General features: G+C 44.8%; 1 protein-coding gene across 4 annotated transcripts in view; it reads right to left on the minus strand.

Annotated features, from left to right (window-relative positions):
• The window catches only part of CSNK1A1 (casein kinase 1 alpha 1), a 31,957-nt gene extending 14,182 nt beyond the window's left edge, over positions 1-17,775 (minus strand). The window contains exons 1-5 of one of the 4 annotated variants that reach the window (XM_063169065.1): positions 17,439-17,767; positions 16,523-16,629; positions 6,021-6,147; positions 4,151-4,249; positions 1,684-1,767 (exon numbers count right to left, since the gene is read on the minus strand). In XM_063169065.1, the coding sequence (XP_063025135.1) occupies positions 1,684-1,767; positions 4,151-4,249; positions 6,021-6,147; positions 16,523-16,629; positions 17,439-17,561 (540 nt within the window). In that variant the 5' untranslated portion in view covers positions 17,562-17,767. Of the gene's footprint in view, positions 1-1,683; positions 1,768-4,150; positions 4,250-6,020; positions 6,148-16,522; positions 16,630-17,438 lie in introns of all 4 variants that reach the window. The other 3 variants (XM_063169063.1, XM_063169064.1, XM_063169066.1) reach the window with 3 other exon arrangements.
• Positions 17,776-19,630: the final 1,855 nt, after the last annotated feature.

Genomic DNA, 19,630 nt, shown 5'->3' on the forward strand with positions numbered 1-19,630 from the left:
GGGGGGGAGGTCACTGGCACACTGGAAGTGCTGTGAACCAAGAAGTTCAACTCTGAAGTATCCAAGATACTGAAAGTTTCTGAATTGCAGAGTAGCTATGGCTCAGAATTCTGATTCAAGATTTCCCAACTACAGTAGCCTAGACAGGAAAAAGCAAAGCTAAAATCCTCTTCAGCTTCTAGTGTCAGAGCAGAAAACCTGGGGTGAAGCCTTGCCATGATTTACATGCAAACACAAGGCACTGCAGTGCTGCATTTGCTGTTCAGGTGAAAGCCACCCTGAAAGCCCAGAATGCTTGGAGCAAGAGACATGAACCCAAGTTTTTAAATCAACTCCACTGCTCAGACAGCTCAGCAAGGTGTAGGTCCTGGCTGTGCTGCACCCACAACAGGCAGCTACTCAGTGAGCATGGATATGTTCCCTAGCTACCAGGAAATCACCTGATATGCCAGGAAATATTTGATATTGAATCCCAAAGCAGACACTGTAAGGCTCTACGTGATTGCTCCTACGTGACTTTCCTAGAAGCAAAGCCTGAGCTCGAATGCAATCTCTCATTTTCTGATTCGGTCCACAACACAGACCGGTAACTGGCTATTATTTTAGAGCAGCAGCTTCCCTGGGGAAGTTTGCTCTGTTCCCTAGCTCAGGATCAGTCTGTTTTTCCCTGTGGATGGGCTGAAGGCAGAGGAGTGAGCCCCTCCTGGAAAGAACTAAGCTGGGAGACACAGCCCAGTCTGGATGAGCACAGAACGTCCCAGTGCCAGTTCCCAGATAACCTCACACCACCTTCATTCTGTCTGTTGCACTATCAGCAGGAAACTGGAGAAGTAGGGCACGATTTTTGCCAAGAGCAACTAGAGAAGTAGATCAAAGTCTGCGCCTCTGATAAGAAAGTTTCAGAAGCAGACAACAGAAGCCTGTCAGCTTGTGTACAGCAGGAATCTGCCTGGGATTTAATCCATGGAGACTACTGTGCAAAGCTGTGCACCAATGGCCAAGCTCCTGAGCAGTGATTCATATTCAGCAATTTCCAGCTGTCCTGCTACCAACTGGCAAATGTCTTCCTCTCTCTGCAATTCATCTTCTCTTCAAGAGTCAGGAATATGACATTAGACAGTACAAGATAAGCTCCTGCTTCTCCAAGACGCAGCTTGTTTGAGTAATTTCAGATTTTAAGCAAAATGGATGAAAATATTAAGTCTTCATTACACATTTGGGGTGGTTTTGAAAGGAAACTGCACGGGGAGGAGTCTGGCTGAAGTGGTAACAGAACCTCACCACATGCATCCACAGGAACTGCAGGAAACCTTCAGCAAGGCAAGCAGGAGCCCTGCTATTTCATATCTATCCTTCACCACACTTTTAGGAGATTGCCTTTTGAGTTGGAAAGACCACAAATGAAACCTGCACCTGAAATCAAGCACGTACATTTAGCCCTATCAAAGTTTAGAAATAATTCCACAATTTAAACAAGCGCCACAGGGAAACATCTTAGTAATGTTACATGTTTGCCAAGTATGTCTGAATAATGCCAACATAAGAGGTGCTTTTGCAAGGTCTACATTCTCCAGAAAAAACAAAATAAAAAACAAAAAATAAACCAAACGAAAAAAAAATAACCGAAACAAAAATAAAGCACATGAATTTGGGGTTGAGGTTGGAATAGGAGACAGTTCAGACCTGGTTTAATCCTGAGAAAGATGGGTCCTGAGAAGTACTAACAGTCATGCTTCTTTTCCTCTTCCCCACTGGAGATTCTAAACACTGAACAAACAATAGAGGGTGGCAGTGCATCAAACAGTCTTGCTTACATTGCAACATTGGCCGGCGCAGACAGGCAACACCGAGGCGTTCGAGAAAGAACAGGGTAGCCAAATGCCATCCTTCTTCCACCAAGCACTGTACTTTTCAAAAAAACTGTATCTTTCCATCTTTTTTTTGAGTCATATTTTGATTATTTAGAGTGGTATTTTTTTTTTTTTTTTTGCAAGGAGAAAATTTGACAGATGGGACAAGGTAAATTTCAACTGTGAGCCGCTCCAAAATGGCACTGCCTTAACCAGGGATAGCAATGGTGACATTTGGCTCTATTAAAAAAGGAAATTCAAGTTTTTGCTTACAAAAGCAGCCTTTGGTTCCACAAACTGCCCTTCCCCCGTAAGATATTTAGAAAAAGTAAAATCTTCAGTAAGGAAGAGGTAGAAGGCATTTAGTCACCTTAAAGTTTACTTTCATAAGCATGCAGGGCTTATTTCTAGCAGAGCTGGAAATTCATCTTTTAAGGTGGGAGCAAAATTTCTCCCAATGACCAAATTAAAATTTGGGGGAAAAAAATCAAATTTTTTTTTTAAATATAACTGACAGGAAGCTACTGGAACAAGATTACCATGCTGTTCTAGTCTTTGTGGCTGATTTTCTTTGAACTGTGTAGAGTCATCTCAAAAAACCTCAAAACTACACTTGGTTACAAAAAGACACATTAAATATTGTATGGTGGCAAACGTTTCCTAGACAAAGCAGTTGATTCCAAACTGAAGGAACCCATTCCATATTTTGCTCATGTAAAACTATTAATTTGCACTTGGGTCAGCAACTAACTCCCTAATTCTTTGAAATATAAGTGAAGCCCATGCCCACAGTGCTTTACCACCATATCATTGCATGGCTCCCTAAAGGGAAAAAATCAAATGGTTTGTAGGCAATTTTGTCTTTGATTTCAGCTGATGCAAATCTAATGTGTTCCTCCTCTAAAGTAAGCAGAGCAGCAATTTCTAGGCCATTAATCCACACCAAGATGATCTGGAGTGCAGCAATGCCAACCTAGCATGACTGTGCAAAAGTATAGAAAAATGGCCCAAAAAAGAACAATTGGAAATCAGAAACTAAAACTAGGAAAAAACCAAAATAAAAGTTTTCAAGTTCTACTTTGAGTCATGCCAGAGAATTAAGGAGCCTAAACTGCTCAACACAGCAGAGAAAAATAGAGCTGTACAGAGTGAAAGTATGAAACTTGGGAACAAACAAAGTTTAACAGCAACAGGATTACATAAAGACTGTCTTTCAGCTGGAATTACAAGCTTTTCCACCACTGGTTGTCTCTAAACACTCAGTGCATTGCACCTCTTCAGACAAGAGCTGTTATCTCACATTATCCAAGCTTTCCCCTTCTAATGCTCATGGCCCTGAAGTTGGCATTCATACAGGCAAACAAAGGTAAACATTGTGATTACTGGTAGTGCCTAACCAGATGAGACATCCTGGGATGGCATCTAGAGAAGATAAGTGGGAATCTTGCTTCCAATAAACAGCTTGATCACGTACATTTGTCCTGAAGTTAATTTCTAATCAGTAGCATGCTTAATGCATTGCCAATGCTGCCTGTCTGCCCGAGCTCGACATACAAATTGCAGGATTAAGCATATTTCACTCAAGAAAACTAAAAATAAAATGAAAAAGTTGCCTTCCAGGCAGGAAACATGCACTTCTGACTATGTTTACCCATCCCAAAAAGTGTAACAACCTCAGCCCACCCCCCACCCACCCTCAGCTTTTTTTTTCCCCCACAAAGTAAACTGAGACAAAATTTTTGTTGTACAGCAGGTATTCTACAGCTTAACAGTTTTCCATCAACATAATTGCATCATTTCTTTTATTTATAAAGGCATCTGCATGTTGGCTCTTGGTTTTATCCACAATTCTGGTGGTTGAAGACACTTTACCAGTCTGTCACTGCAAGGTTTAATGCCCTGCTGACTGGTAGGTCAGGAGCTCCCACGTGGCACAAATTGTTTTCATCCTAGGAGGTCAGCCCCAAGGCCAAAGATAAGATTTGACTTTATCATAGAGGAATAAAATGCTATGACAACAGACATCTTGAGAGAAGTAGCCAAGTCTTCTCTAGGGTTAGTTTATAACTTTGTTGCAAGTCCAGAAATCATCTTGCAATCAAGTGCATCTCCCAGGGTGGGTCAGAGACCCACAGCATTTACAAATGGACACCAAGAAAACCAAGTTCTCACACCCAAGAACTGTGGTTTAGCATCCCAAACAGCAGTTTTAGCAATGGATTTTACAGAAGTTGTGCAGCTGGAATCAAATCCCACAGACATTCCCTCTGCAGCTTGGAAACAAAGAGCTTTGGACTAACCTTATTACAGTGACGCCCAATACCCATTAGGAAGTTATCTGGTTTAATGTCTCTGTGTATAAAATTCTTTGTGTGCACATATTCAATTCTACTGATCATCTGTAAAAAAAACCAGCAACATGTAAGATTTCAAAGAGAGCAAGACATTTCATTAAACCATCAATGAAAGCATGAATTTTTAGTGTTACTTTCCTCTGCAACGTCAGTTTATGCATTTGCTTAATGAAAACCAATTATTTAAATGCTGAGTAACTTTTTTTCATGTTAAAATTCCACACTCTTAGACAGAAAATGGCAGATTAAATACTTGAATAATTCCCAGATATTGAAGTTCATGTTTCTAACCATAGCATCCTATTAAAAAGTGATTTTTTTCATTGTTTCAAAGCTTTTATAGCTACCACAAGGCAATTTTAAAGCTCATTCCCTCCCCCTGCCCCCGTTACTCATTCATCTGGTTATTCATTCATCAAACATCACTTTTCAGGTAACAATTTTCATGGAGCAAGTCACAACTTGACGGTGGCCCATCCTGCCATAGCCAGGCTACCCTGATCCCAGAATATTGGAGACATGGAGAAACTCTGGCACATCTGTGTCATCACACAGGGCCAGCCCATTTCCTGTGGGTGAGATCACAGCCATGGTTATGTGGCACAGCTCTGCAGCTCCTCAAACACTGCCCTTGCAGGTTTGAGCTGTTACATCACACCCTGACAGCTGTTTGCTGGACTGTGCCCTAGAAGCCACTTCTGAGCACTGCCACCCCCATTTCTGCCTGTTTCCCAGCTGACAGCCAATTAATGCTCCTCATCCTAAGGAACAATGCACAAACACCTCGTGGAGCAGGCAATGGCTCTCTAGAGCAAGCACATCACCCTCCTAGGGCAGGGAGAACAGGGACAGCTGACCTTGTCTCCAGACAAATGCCCTGAGCTTCCTTGGCCAAGAGCCTGGGATTCTACGAGCATCTGGCTGAGTGACAACTTGGTACTGGTATCTATTACGTAATATTAGATGAAATTTCAACTACCATTGAAAAATTCAACTTGAAAAACCCTCAGTGCTTTTCAAGGAGCTGAAGGAAGCACAATCAAGCCATTTATTAAGCAGCAAGAAATAAATATGGCTGCTCATTTCAAATGCTGTATTCTCATGACCAAGTTGGAAAAATACCAACTGCTATAAAAAAAGACTTAAGAGAGTTTTAGAGGCTTTGATTATGTTGGAGGTAGAGTGGCATCTCCACTAACAGCTTTAAGAACTGTCTGTGAGGACCAAACAAGCAAGGCAGTTGTTTATTATTAGCTCACTGTCTGGGCCTAGTGATGCCTTGGGTCATTTGTCCTTGGTGCCCAGCTGGAGCAGGAATTGTTTTGTCTCCCTGCTCTGTGCACAGAGCTCACCATCCCCTGATATGAAGCTCACAACTGTACACTAAAGCAGCAGAGAATCTGAAAAATAGAAAAGCTAAACCTGAGGCATCACTAGGGGCTACAGGAGGGTGTGAGAGCACAGGGACAAGCTTGCATGTTGTCACCACAGGTCCCAGTGAATCAGATCACCCACAACTGGACACTGTTCAGCCCCCCTACCACAGCCCCTGTGGTGATGCTGGCAGTGAATCCACCCAAATGAGTCTGAATACTCTCATGAAGTTGCCCTTAAAGCAGCAGCACAAAGGAGCTGGCAGCTGCAGTGCCTCCCACTCGGTGCACTTTGTAGGGCAGAGCACACACAAACCACCATCACTTTGCTCCCATTTAGGTCAAGTGCTCACTTAGTGCACAAAACACTGCATCAATTATTGAACCCACTCTGCAGGAACCCCCAGGGCTCTGAAGCTGCTCCCACCCAGGTGTGCACATACCTGGTCTGCTAGCATAAGTACTGTTTTCATGGTAAACCTGCGAGAACAGAAGTTGAAGAGGTCTTCCAGGCTGGGCCCCAGAAGATCCATGACTAGAACATTGTAGTCCTTTTCTTGACCATACCACCTGCAAGAGAGGAAATGATCCAGTGTTATTAGCAGGACTCCTGATGCAGCCCAGGGTACCCTCAGTGCTCTCAGCTGCAAGGGCACGTTGCTGACTAATGTACCATCTTGAAAGCTAATGAGAAATTAATGCTGGTAATATCTTATTTTTCCTGGAAACAAAAGTCTGAGCACAAACCAGAACACACAAGTTGGCAATCTTCCCTGAAGAGAAAACACTACTCCACATCAACAACCAAAATACCAAACACCAGAATGAAAATGCAGCCAAAGCAGCAGTGTCCTTACACTGAGGGGTGTGTACAACCCCTGGACTGAAATTCCTCTGCAGGACACCTTACTCTCATTGCTCTTCCATCATTTCACTCCACAAAACCATCTTGACATGCCTTAGGCTTTGTTTTCAGGTCTGACTTCTCTGCACCAGACCAAAGCAGTTCACTCACATAGTTCTTCATTTATTTCTCAATTTAAAAAATGCCAATCAAGTTCTATTTCCAATTAAGTCAAAATAAAGGCTTCTTATCAGGCTTTTAATATCAGAGAGAAAGCAGCACTTAGGTGTCAGAAAAGCAAAAGTAGAAACATAAAATATTAATTGCAGCTATATTGTGATAGTAACCTTTAAGCGCCTAATACATCCATTTTGGACAAAAATAAAGGCTAGCAATGCTGTGAGGACAAGCAGAAGTCCTTCCATGGATGATTTCCTTTCCAATCCATGTTTAACATTTCCATCATAGCCCTGCTTTATTGGGGTGGTATCTCCCCAGCCAAGCCCCTGAGCAGGCCTGGAGTCACCCCTGGACTCCTGCACATCTCAGTGTGAACCTCCACCCTTGAAGGACAGGGCTGGAATATTCTCCTCTCCAGTCCTTCTGCACGTCCCAGATAACCACAGTGAAGTGACAGCTGTGAGTGAAAAACAGTTTTGAAGCTGACAGGACACCTGTTTGATCAGAAGGCTGCAGTTCTGCCTCTTCTGAGCTCCTGCTCCTTACATCAAGGACCTACTGCCAGCAGTCCAGGGAGAATTTCCTTTAATTTCCCAACAGTGGCACAGACAAGGTGCCCCAAGGATGTGCCTCATAAGAGGAGTATGCAGATTAAAAAAAAAACCTCAAGATTCAGCTAAAGCAGCAGTTGGGACTTAAATATCTGTACAGACACTGTATTTCCACTTTAGGCAATGACTCCAGTACACCAATACAAGGCTGTCTGGAAAACAGTTACCACTGATAAAGTCAACAAATTCCTAGGTACTCACAGGATTCCAGGCTTAGCTATAGTAAAATAAAATGTTTACAAAGCCAGAGAGAAAAGATTCTATATTTGGATTTGTTTCAGGAACTACTGGCCTGTACCTTTCCACTGTCTGGATCCTAGGAGAAACCATGCCCCTCATTCCTGCATTGTTATAAATCTGATTAAAGTTATATATGAGCTGTGGCTCACACTCCCTGTTTTACACATCAGTCTAAGACCTTTATTCATTCTCTGCATCAAAATGGGATGCAGAAAATATGGATTTTGAAAGCAATCATTCAAACGAAATGTCAACAGAACAGCTCTGTAAACAACTCCAGGGGTCACAGGTGAAAATGAAACATTATGGTCACCTAAAAAAATGAAATTGGAGCAAATGACCTGCCTAGGTATTCTGTCCTATGAAATGTAGGTTTGTTGAGAAAAAAAAATAGTGAGTAATGGGCTGAAATGAAGAACTATAAGAAGTAAATCAAGATCTAGGTAAAGTATCATTTTCTTCAAGGGATGGAATTCTAATTGAGATGCTGAGTGTAATTGTTCAGCACAGCAATGGTTCAGTGCCCCAGAGATGCAGTGAAGGGAAAAAGATCAAAGTTCAGCCTTCAGTGGAGCTCAGAAAATGGAGTCCCAGCCTCACAGACAGGGTGAAGCTGATGCAAAGGAAGCCCACCCTGGAAGGAACATTTTAAAAACCTTTTTGTTCCTCCACAGGGATCTGTCTGCAGAGTAAGTGCAGTAATTCAGGATGATTGCACAACCTCTGTTTGCCCTATTTCTATGTATGAACAAGAATTCTCATCTCCTGACCACTCTGCTCTGGTGGAAAGCACATTCAATTCTCCAAGACAAAGAAATTAGGCAGAGCCTCTTAATATTTCATTTTCACATTTACCTGCCTGTAATTCCTCACTGAAGACTGTGACACCTATTCATTTCTGCTGGCAACTGGAACTTCTTCCAAGGTACCAGAGTGTTTTATTTACTTTGCTAACACTCCAAGTAAGTTTTCATTTCCCTTGGAAGATCTCCAGGGAAAATGGGATTAAGAAGTAAAGCAACATCATGTCCACTCAAGGTGTAGGAGCTGCTACTACTGGCAGCTCTGAATGAAAGAACTTCAGGAGTCTTGGCTTTTCTTAGGAAAACTTGGGATATAAAAGCTGATGTTCCAAAAAGAGATCTTCACAAGTTCTTACACTGCATCAGCAGGGAAACTTGGAATTATCTCCTAATGTGAGGGAATGATTCATACAAACCCCTGGGCAACTACTGGGTGGCACTGGCATCTCAGAATACAAGTGTGCCCACGTCTGACAGACCCAAGGACTTCTGTCAGCTCACTTAGAGTCCTTTCCCTCGTGAAGCAACACATCTTAAGTAAGGGAGAGTTTTGGAGAGGAGTAAAATGTGGGAGCAAGAGACTGAACTACTTGAGAGCCATTTTGGGTGGGTAATTACTGTGATTTAGTTACATACAATGTATTATTTCAAGAAGAGAAGCTGATTTACCAGAAAATCTTCTCCTGATCTTTCTCTAATTGATTCCTAATGTGCTTTACATCCTTACACAAAACATTAACAGGACAGAATCATGAGGAACAGTGGAGTGTACCCTTGACCAGGCAGTGTCACACAAACATCTGATACAGATGTCACAAACCTCCTTGGGCTTCAAGGTGTGCCCAAGCTCCCAGGCAGGAAAATGCTTCATCACTCTCCCTTCCCTCATCTGTTTAGAGCTATATAATCAAACTATTCCAATTAGTCAGAATACAGTAAAGCTCTTTTATGGAGCTTTCTATCAGAGCATGGTTAAAGGCTGAGCACAGTGACCTGAATTTGACTTCAGTGACTTGTCTGTGTGAAAAACCAGAGTGGACACGTCACCAAGTTTCCAAATCATGTGGTGTGAGAGCCTCGTCTACAACCCCAGCATAAACACAGAGCAGAAATTTTCTAACAACTTGGATTTCACTGTCAGAGCTCTGTGGGAACATCCAAGTCACACCACAGCAGTTTCAGATGTTTAGTTTCTAAATAACACACAATACAGCAGGTATGATGTCAGGTCACATGCCAAGTGGATGTTTACTTGAACTGACATGGGGTGGGTTTTAAATTCTCTTGACTAACCTTGAGACAAGAAAGTGAAATCCTGACGCATATCTAGTACTTGGTGGCAAACACTGCAGTCAGCTCTACCCAAACCCAAAATCCTTCTGCCTCTTCAGAGCTGCATCTTTCAAAAAATCAATGATTTCTATTTCAGCAACTGTGGATTTTGTAAATAATGTCAAGGACAAAAGAAATGTTTGAGGAAATGTTTTTTAATAGCTGGGTTTGTTTTGTTTGCATTTTTTATTTGTTTTACCTAAGCAAACATTTCATTTGGTTATTAATAGTATTTTTTCACATCTTCCTTTGAAAGGGTCAAACAGAACTAGGGAAACCAGCAGAGGAAGGGGGTGAAGGGCTAACAGAATCACACAGAAATTCCAGCCCAGTTTCACACTACTGTGTCACTCACACAATTCCTGTCAATAACCAGCAGTTCCACTACACTGACAATTATAACAATCACAACGAGGTAACAAACCCAGCACAAGTACCCAAAATGTGTCAGAAATAAATAAAAGGATTCAGGAGATTCACATTTAAAAAAAATGAATTCAGATCAAGACGATGTAAATTCCTGAATTAGTAAATGGCAAAGAAACCCCAAATCCCAGAATTCTCAAGACATGGAGGCAATAAAGGCACCTCCCTTTGCCTACAGCTCATACAAAAAACCAGAACATGAGCTCAATATCACAAAAACTGTTCCCACCACCAGACAAACCATGACAAGACCATTTTGTTCCAAGTTAATAAAAGCTCCCCTCAATCAACACCTGCTTTGCCAGGTAACCCATCCTCCACTAAAAGCTTCTGTCAGCTCCATCACTGACTATTCCCACAGGGGCTCTGGCAGCCTGGAATTACACGCAGAGCTACAGGAGGCCGTGCCTTTGTCAGACAAAAACATCTCCTGGTGCCTCACCGCAGGGAAGGACAATTTTTCCAACACTGAATATGTGAACTTAAACCTTTACAGTTCCAGAAACATGATTCTGAAAAAGAGTGATTCTGACTTCTTTGACATTACATAAACTTTTGCCACTTGCATGAATTATGGTGTGTGACTCTATGATTACTCTGTGTAATCCTATGTAATTAAGTCTCTCAGCACTTGTGTTTGCAAGCAACAAGTGAAAGAGCTCTCCTGACAGAAATGGAGATTGCTAGAAAAACTAAGGTGGATTAAAAAGCTGTTAGAACAAAAATGTAAGGTGAAAAAGCAAGCTGGAAAGAACTTGCTAACAGAATTACCTGAGATCACCTAATTAGTAAGTTTGACAAGTCAGCAGGCACATGAGGGGGAATATGCAAGTCTGGAAAGCCTCATGGACACAAAGGATTCAGACATCCCACAGAAATCCAAATGGCCCTGATGTGGTGAACACTCTGGAACTGTATTCCAAGCCTGCCAGCCCTAAGTCACTCACACAAAAGTCTCTGAACTGGGCATTAGTCAGATGATGGGACTAAAGAGAAAACACTGACCTCCCTGTAATTACAGAGCTCTGATAGCCCTGAAAAACACCAGGTTATCCTACCAGGAAAGGGGCAGCTGCTCCTCACAGAACCTGAATTGGGATCACTGCTGCAAGCCCTGGCAGCAGCTCAGGAGAGGAAACCCAAATTCCAACAAGGGCACAAAAGAGACCTCAGGAAAAATGGGAGGATTGTGACCCCCGCAATCATTTACTGCAACAGCTCAGCAGGGCAGCTATGGAGCTATGCAGTTATTGCTTATTACAGGAGGATGGGCACAGGGGAAAGGTTTTTCAACAAAAATCAGGGAAAAAAGAACTGGCAGCTGCCTGCCTGTGGGTACAAGCATTATCTGAGGCACAGAAACTCTCTGGCTCTGTGTCCCACAACAAAATCACAAGCACTGCCCTGCTGCCCTAGAAAGTTGTGATGTGGCACCTGATTGATTCAGACCCTTCTGCTCCCATGTTCTCAGCACAGACATCTCCTGACAATGACAGTGCAGACAAACTGGAAATGGATTTTGCCTGTAAAAATGCACTGAGTCTCACAGACACTGAAGTAACACACAAGAGAAAGGTAATCCATCAGAGATTCATTTCTAAATTGACACATATTTTATATTTCTGCTTTATCTCCCCTGAAACTGGAAAAGCACTTAACTGCTAAGCAGCTAGGAGTAATATAAATGAACTTCACATAATATGGCATGACTGAAATCCTGAAGTGCAATATTTAGCAGATGTCACCTAACGTTAGTTGCCATGGAGAGCATGAATTAGGCCACCCAAGCACTAAATAAAGCAACAGCCATGAACACCCTACGCTATGGAACTGGCTGCACTCTATAAATAAAATTCTGGATCACTTTTTGTACAGTTCTGAGAGCAATCCACGAAGGATGCCAGCACAACTCAGCCCCCAGCAAGGAGGTGGCTTCATGTGCCCAGGGTGATGCTGCAAACATGCAGCTCCCTGTTCTGCTGAGCTGGTCCACAACCCCACTGACACCTGGGGGAAGGCAGGAGGGGCAGTTCAGTGAGAACTGAACCATTAATCCACAGTGGGGACAGCCAACAGCACTGAGGGAAAGAATGTTCCAGTGTTATCTCTGCTGATCATTTGTTTCAATCAGGAGTAACACTGACCTCAAACTCCAAAAACTGAGTTAGGGCAGGGAGAAAAAATTCTAACTTTGGTCTCTCTTGGATGCTTTGACAAAATCCACCAAGAGTTTAGATTGGTGGAAACGGGGAATAAATTTTATTTATATATATTTATTTTCTTAATAAAGGAACCACAGGCATTCATTTAAAAGATTATCTTCCATTTTATTTAGAGGCTTCTGGTTACCTATCAGGTGGTTTTACCCTTCAATATGCAGACTAACTAATAACAGAAAGTTAATTAATATTAGGACTTATTAACAAAACCTCTTTTTTTTTCCTGGAAGGGGGAGAGGGGTTTCATGAGTGCTTTTCTGTTTTTCTCATGGCGGTTTGGGTTTTTTTGGTGGTTGGTTGGGGGTTTACACTGCAGGAAATTACTGAGAAAACAGTTAAAATTGCAGGTGTTTGACAGGTGTGTTTACAGCTTTTTAAGCATTGCTAACAATGAACATTTCAAGCTCTTAAGGCAAACTTGTTTGTGATAACTCTTGGATTACCAACGTTGACCACATTTTTCCATCACAGGTAGTATTTAATGAAAATATATAAGGGCACATTCTGTTGTTAATAATTATTCAGCAACATGGCAGTAATCAACCAGAAACACAAATATTGTAGATAATGTTTTTCCAGAAAACTCAACTCAATTGAGAATTTCTCTCTGAATTTCTCAACATCAAAATATTTGCAAGTGCTCAAGTGCTGCATTGAAAAACTCAGAAAAGTGGAAATTGACTTATTCAGTTTGCAAGGGAGCTTTGCAAAAAAAAAAAAAACAAAAAAAAAAAAAAAAACACACAAAAAGCCACTCACAAAACACTAAGTCAGTAACTTTTGAATTTACAAATAGCTGATCTTCATCAAGGATACAACCAATAGCTGATGAACACCATAAATGGCAAAAAACTCAAGAGCTGCTGTCCCAGGTAATTTGAATGATTGCTTTTGTGAATAAAGCAGAGTTCCACTGTGGACAAACACCCAAAAACCAAACACACTGTGCTGCATTCCTCCAAGGCAGCAGCAGGAATTGGGGAATAAAGGTGGATAGTCCCAGCTAATAGGATCAGTGCCCAGTTAACAAGATTACAGCTCAAAATGCTTTGTCACTGAAAAAGAGAGGAAAAAAAGCCAAGGGCAGCTGATGAGGGAGAACAATGAGAATAAGCCCAGCAGAATGCTGGGGCCTGGCCACAGTGTCCTAAAGGCACAGCAAACTGTCACAATGTTAAGCTTGGCTCAAGAGCCTTTGGGGAAAAATTAAAGTAATAATTAAGCAAAACTTGAACATCAAGAATAAAACATAGCTTAATTTTCTTTTTTTTTTTTTTTAATATTAATGAAGGTTTTGTGAAACTTTAGGGTAATTTCAGAAACTTTGCTGCTCTTTTAGGGAACAATAAGCAGCAAATCTGAAGACCTAAAGTGGTTTAGAATATTCAGAGAATAAAATTTCCAATTCATTCACGCCAATCTCATTTTTGCTATTTTCTGTACAAACATGTTCTATTAAAGTGGAATTAAGCACCAAGGCGCCTTGTTCAACTTCCACAGGAGGTGAAGGCTCACTGTTGGCCCCACAGAAATATTAAACTTTTAACCCCAAAACTGAGAATCTTGCTCCTTGTTTCTTGCAATGAGCCAGAAAGTGCCTCAACTCAACCTTAAAGGCTGTAAAATGAATTGCTTGGTTCTAGATAACTTCAGTGACACTCCAGACACATCATCTTGTAATTCTAAATTCTGAAGGCAGAATCAGCTTTAGAACAGGAGCCCCAATGAATGAGCAATCCAGACCTCGTTTATTATCTCAGTTCTGAGTCACAGAACCACAGCAGAGACCACTGGAGTGAGGCAAAGTCACATCATGCCATTGCCAGGAAGCTGATCTTGGCCAGTGCATCACTTGAGTAGGTGAAAAACAGAGCAAAAGTCCATCACTCCCAAATGAGGAACACAAATCCTCGTGTTGATGAGTCCAAGATGTGGACTCAGTTTTATAAAGAATGGCAATGGGGAATTTTTGGCATGATTCCTTCATTTCCTATCAAATTCTTGTGCTGCTGCTGTTTAAAGGTGTCACATTACAGAAATTTTACCAAATGTATTGACTTTCCTTCAACTTGATTCACCCTTGTGAATACACTGAGCCAGGAACAGCTTATTTCCATGTGACAGCATATTATTATAACACAATGGTGGCACTGGATTATCAGCCACACATGCAAAGTGACCTAAGTATTGACTTGCATTCAAAGCACCATGGATTCTACTGCTACTAAACACAGAACTTTCATATTTGTCACAGGAACTGTGCTGGTCCCCTGCTCAGCTTCCTCTTAAAAGGAAATAAACCTAAGAATGCTGATTTAGGTTTTTTCAAGCATCACCAAACCAATACCAGCAGCCCAGAGAAACTCTCAATGAGCATCTGGCACATAAAAATAGATTCACAATTAATGTCGTTTCTGCAAAGAAAAACAATATTTTCAAAAAGACACTTTTGTAGAAAAATACTACAAAGATTAAAAGATTAATGTTGTGAGAACCTGAAATGACTGACAGCCTTTAGCACAATGAGTCTATGAATCAGTTTGGTGAATGTTTCCTCATTTATCCATTCTCAATTTTTTTGGACTTTGTATTATTTTTAGGGGATACATAATACCAAATAGAAGAAAGCTGTAGTCGAAGCCAGAGGCAAGTTTCTCAGCATGCAAGGTATCAGTATTTCACAGGACATTCTAACCAAATACAAGAAATGAAACAGTATCTCAGTGGAAAAGCCAAAAATTTGCAACTTGGCCTCATTATAGCACCACTCACTCATTTACTTTTCAAAAAAGTAGTTCAAGAATGCCTGCTTTTCCAGTTCTGTGATGAAACACCTGATATCTGCTTGCTCTGGCTGTTTTCCCAGTTATCCCTGTTTTAGCATGCAACTATACCATGAAAGCTTTCCAAAATGCAATCCCTATTCTTTCAGTTGTGAAATAAAGGCAGCCACATGTGAGAAAAGAAGAAAACTATATTCTCAAAGAAAGGCTGCATCTGTTTTCACACCAGCAACTCTGCTGAAGCTGCAAGTATTTAATTCAGGTATGTTGATTGTGTCCCTGCAAAAGGCTGGAGCGAATGGGGACAGATGGCCAGGACAGCACTGTCTCCTCAGCTCACATTCAGGATCAGAGCCAGTTGTGTTTGGGGGGAAGGAGGAGGGAGCTATTAACCTCAGAAATGCAGATTTGTACTAGGCTTTGTCCAAATTAATACAGAATCTGGGCTATGTCATCGTGAGAACTTTAAAACAGACCCTAAATATCACTGTTCATCCTGTACTAAGTCAGGAAGGGTTAAATTAAATGGAATCTACAGTTTGACACAGAACCTAAATTGAAATAGTTTGTGCAGCTCAAGGAACAAAAATCCTTCAGGCCATTGCGTCAAGGGAAAAAAATTACTAACTTTAAAAACAATTATTAACAAAGTTTCAAAAAAAGGAACAACTTGTAAAAAGTCTCCCGGAGCAAAATGAAGTTTCATGTAACTCTTTGACACCCAGATTCCGGAGTTGGGCTGTACCCCAGGGTAACACCTCGATAATCCCAGGAGGAGCAACCCCTCCAGGGGTCCCGCACCCGCGATTTTCTGCCAGATGGGGAAATTCTGAAACCCTGCCGAAAGTTTCGGCTGGAATACGAAGCGACGAGCCGCATAATGAGGAACTGGGAGGGATTAATCCCGAAAGGAAAGGCTGGTGACGCATCTGTTGCGGGCAGCAGAAAGGAGCCGCTGCCATTTCATTCCTGCTCCAGGTTCTCCGCAGTCTCAAGGCTGGCGGCTCATAACTATGAAAGGAAAAAAGGCACAAGCCCGAGCACGTCCCTTGTCCCACCAGGAGAAGGGGGAGGGTTAATCACGTCCAGCCGCCATTTTCTGAGCGGAGCAGGAAGACATGTTGAAAAAAAAAAAAAAAAAAAAAAAAAAAGAGAGAGAGAGAGAGGCAACAAAAGAAAGCAGCCATTTCCATGGACGGCTCCCAACTCTCTGCCTCTCGGAGAAACAGCCTCCTCACACTTTGTTTTAATGGCCATAAGAATTTCTTGCTGGGTGTCTCGCTCTCTATACAGCCAGCAGGCCTGCCAGGGGAACCCTGCGAGTTGGAGAGCTTGGAATGGAGCATTTCCCCTTTATCCCCCCCAGTCCTGCATGGATAAATTTCTTTCTACCCTGCCTCACACTACAAAGTATAAAAACCTGCCAATACATAGTAATAAGCACGACAAAAAAAAAAGTGATGCCAAGCACACAGAAAGGCCACTGGCACACACGGCTGATTCCTACCGTATATGTGGGATGCCAACTCCTCCCTGCAGGATCTTGTACAGTTTGCTTTCATAGAGCAGCTGGGGGTGCCGAGCCTTCTGAGACTCCAACTTCACAGCAACTTCCTGCAGTGAGAGGGAACAAGGAGTCAGGGCACAGCGTCCACCGGGCTTTGAGGGACACAGCACTTCCACATCCCCCACACGCCCCCGGTGCTAACGCTCTCGGGTATATATTTATTTATTTCCCAGCTCGACGTGCTGCTGCATTTTGTGGCGTCTTCCGAGAAAATCCACATCGCGGTGATTTGTACATAAATATCCATCCCGGGTCATGCATTTGAGCTATAGAGATGTGGAGTCTTCAGAAGCACTTAAGTGAGGAAGAACATACGTGGGTGTTTCTTCTTTACAGCTCAGAGCCGTGAGGGGGAGGAAGAAAAGAAAAAAAAAACCCAAAGGAAAAGCTGGAAAAACAGGGGGATCTTCTTTGTTTCTATTAGTGTTGATGAAACGAGATACAAAGTGTTCCCCAGCTGAGGCAGAGGAGGAGATGAATGGCGGCCGAGGGACGACGACTTTGGCCGCTCACAAAACACAAATACCTTTAAATACCTTTTCCCACAATGGTTTTCGCCTCTTTCCTCCTCTCCCAAGTGCTGGGTGGGGGAGCCCGCGACCGCAGGGCTCCGCTGTGGAAGGGGCACCGAGGAAGACGCTCGGTGGGAAGGGGGGGGATGAAGACCCTCGGGGGAAAGGGGGAAAATGAAGCCCCTCGTCGAGAGGAAAAAAGGGAAAAGGAGACCCTCGGGGGAAGGAAAATCCCACCCCGGGGACTCGGAGGGCACCGCCGGGGGCAGGCGGGGCTCGGAGCGGCGATGGCTGGTGCCCGGCTCCCCCCGCGGAGCTCAGGGGGCAGTGCGAGCGGCCCTTACCTCCCCGTTGGTGATGTTGATCGCCAAATAGATGTCCCCGAAGGAGCCCGAGCCGATCTTCCGCACCAGCTTGTATTTGCCTCCGACAATGAACTCGGCCTTGGAGCCGCTGCTGCTCGCCATGGCGAGGGGCGGCTCTCGGGCCCTCCCGGCCGGCTCGGCGGGACAACGAGGGCTCTACGGCCGCCCCCGAGGAGCGGAAAGGGGCCGGAGGGGGGAGAGCGGCGCAGCCAAGGACGGTCCCCGCGCTCAGCTCCAGCCGGGGCCCTCGGGCGGGCGCCCCCCCCTGCACGGCTCTGCGCCGCTGCCCGGCTCTCGGCGCGCTCCAGAAACAGGAGAAGCGGCCCCCGAGGTGCTTGTGCGAGCAGGGAGGGGAAAGGGGGGGGGGGGACTCGCGGGGTCGCGGCGGCCGCCGGCCGCTCACTCGGCCGCCGCCGCCATCTTGTGCCTGATCCGCCGCCGCCGACACAAAATGCCCCCGGCGCGCGGCCGCCGCTTCTTCACCGCGCGGGGCGCGCTGGGAGCGGGGCGGGCCGCTGCCTCCATGGCCACGCCCCCTCGCGAGGCTGCGCCAATCACCACCCTCGCTCCACGCCCCGCCCACCAGCCGGAGGCTGTGATTGGGTGCTCTGCGGATGCGCGCACGCGTACAGCGCCGCTCCGCCAGTCCGGGCGGAAGAGGGCGGGGAAAACGGACGTGCCCTCACTCTCTCTTAAAGGGGCAGGCGCCGCAGCGGGCGGGGGGTGGTTGGGGGCTTCTTTGCGGTGTCCGCGGTCCCACACAGCCCCTGAGGCACCGCGAGTCCGCGACAGGGACAGGGGATGGAGTTGGGTCAGCCAGCACTGAAATGCTACCCCGCATATCGTGCTGCTGCCAGGCTCTTCTCAAAGGCCAGGCCCCAGCCTGTGTGTATGATAACAGGCTGGTTCATGGATAAGTAAATACACAACAACTTCGTTCCGTGGAGGTGTTTAGGAAAGGCTGGTTGGGGCACTCAGTGCTTTGGTCTGGGTCACGAGGTGGGGATGGGTCACAGGTGGGACTCAGTGATCTGGAAGGTCTTCTCAAACCCCAACCATCCTGTCATGTTGAGATCCTTGCCATGACTGTGGCAAAGCCCTGGAACAGCTGCCGGGGCTGCTGTGGAGCCTCTCACTCTGGAGATCCGAAACGCACCTGGACACATCCCTGTGCCCCCTCTTCCTGACCAGCTGCAGAGGTCTCTTCCAACCCCAACAAATCTGTGATTCTGTGAAATCCACAACCTCCTTTTCCCAGTATCTATGGGGGGATCCTGGAGCTGAGCTGTTCCTGTGCAAACACACCATGCTCCATCACCCTTCCCTGCTCCTCAGCTCACCCTCAGCCCCTCACACCCTGGTCCATCACCCTTCCCTGCACCATCAGCCCCTCAAACCATGCTCCATCACCCTTCCCTTCTCCTCAGCCCCTCAAACCATGCTCCATCACCCTTCCCTGCTCCTCAGCCCCTCACACCGTGCTCCACCACCCTTCCCTGCCCCTCATCTCCCCCTCAGCCCCCACCCTGGCCTGTGCCGTGCCCAGCAGTGCAGCTCCTGGGTGATCACTGCAGGTGAGGAGCCAGGAGCAGCCTGTGACACCCTGACAAGGACACAGCCAGCAGAACCACCCGTGGCACCACATCCCCTGTCCCTGCAGTCTCCACCTTCACGTGGCCCCCAGAGCCGGCTCTCTGCTGGCCAGGGTCACCGTGACCCAGCAGCTCGTGCTCCAGGGGCTGATCCTGGCTGTCTGTCACAAGTGACATCTCCTGCCTTGCCCCCTCGCTCTCTCTGTGAGTTTTCCCTCTGCAGGAACACCAAACTGTGAATTCCCGGTGACTCATCGTCACTCGCTGTCACAGCGGCGTCTTCTGCCGTGCAGGGCTGCATTTGGGAAATGATTCAGTCTGCAGGAGAGAGAAAGCTCCTCCAGTAATGTAGCTCATGGAAGTAGAAGGAAAGCCTACTCAGGGTGTCTGCTTTGGAGGCAGGCAGGCAGAAACTGCTTCCAAGCATGCCTGGTGCACCCAAAGTCATGGAAATAATAAAATTATGGATTTTAAGACCTGTCTATGCATGGATTTTTTTTTTTTAATAGCCGATTGCTTTGGAGAAAAGTGAGATTGAGAAGTCCAGGTTAGGACGTGTCAGTAGGATATGAAGGTGGA

This window comes from Melospiza melodia, chromosome 14 (assembly GCF_035770615.1).
Source record: "Melospiza melodia melodia isolate bMelMel2 chromosome 14, bMelMel2.pri, whole genome shotgun sequence".
NCBI lineage: Eukaryota > Metazoa > Chordata > Aves > Passeriformes > Passerellidae > Melospiza > Melospiza melodia.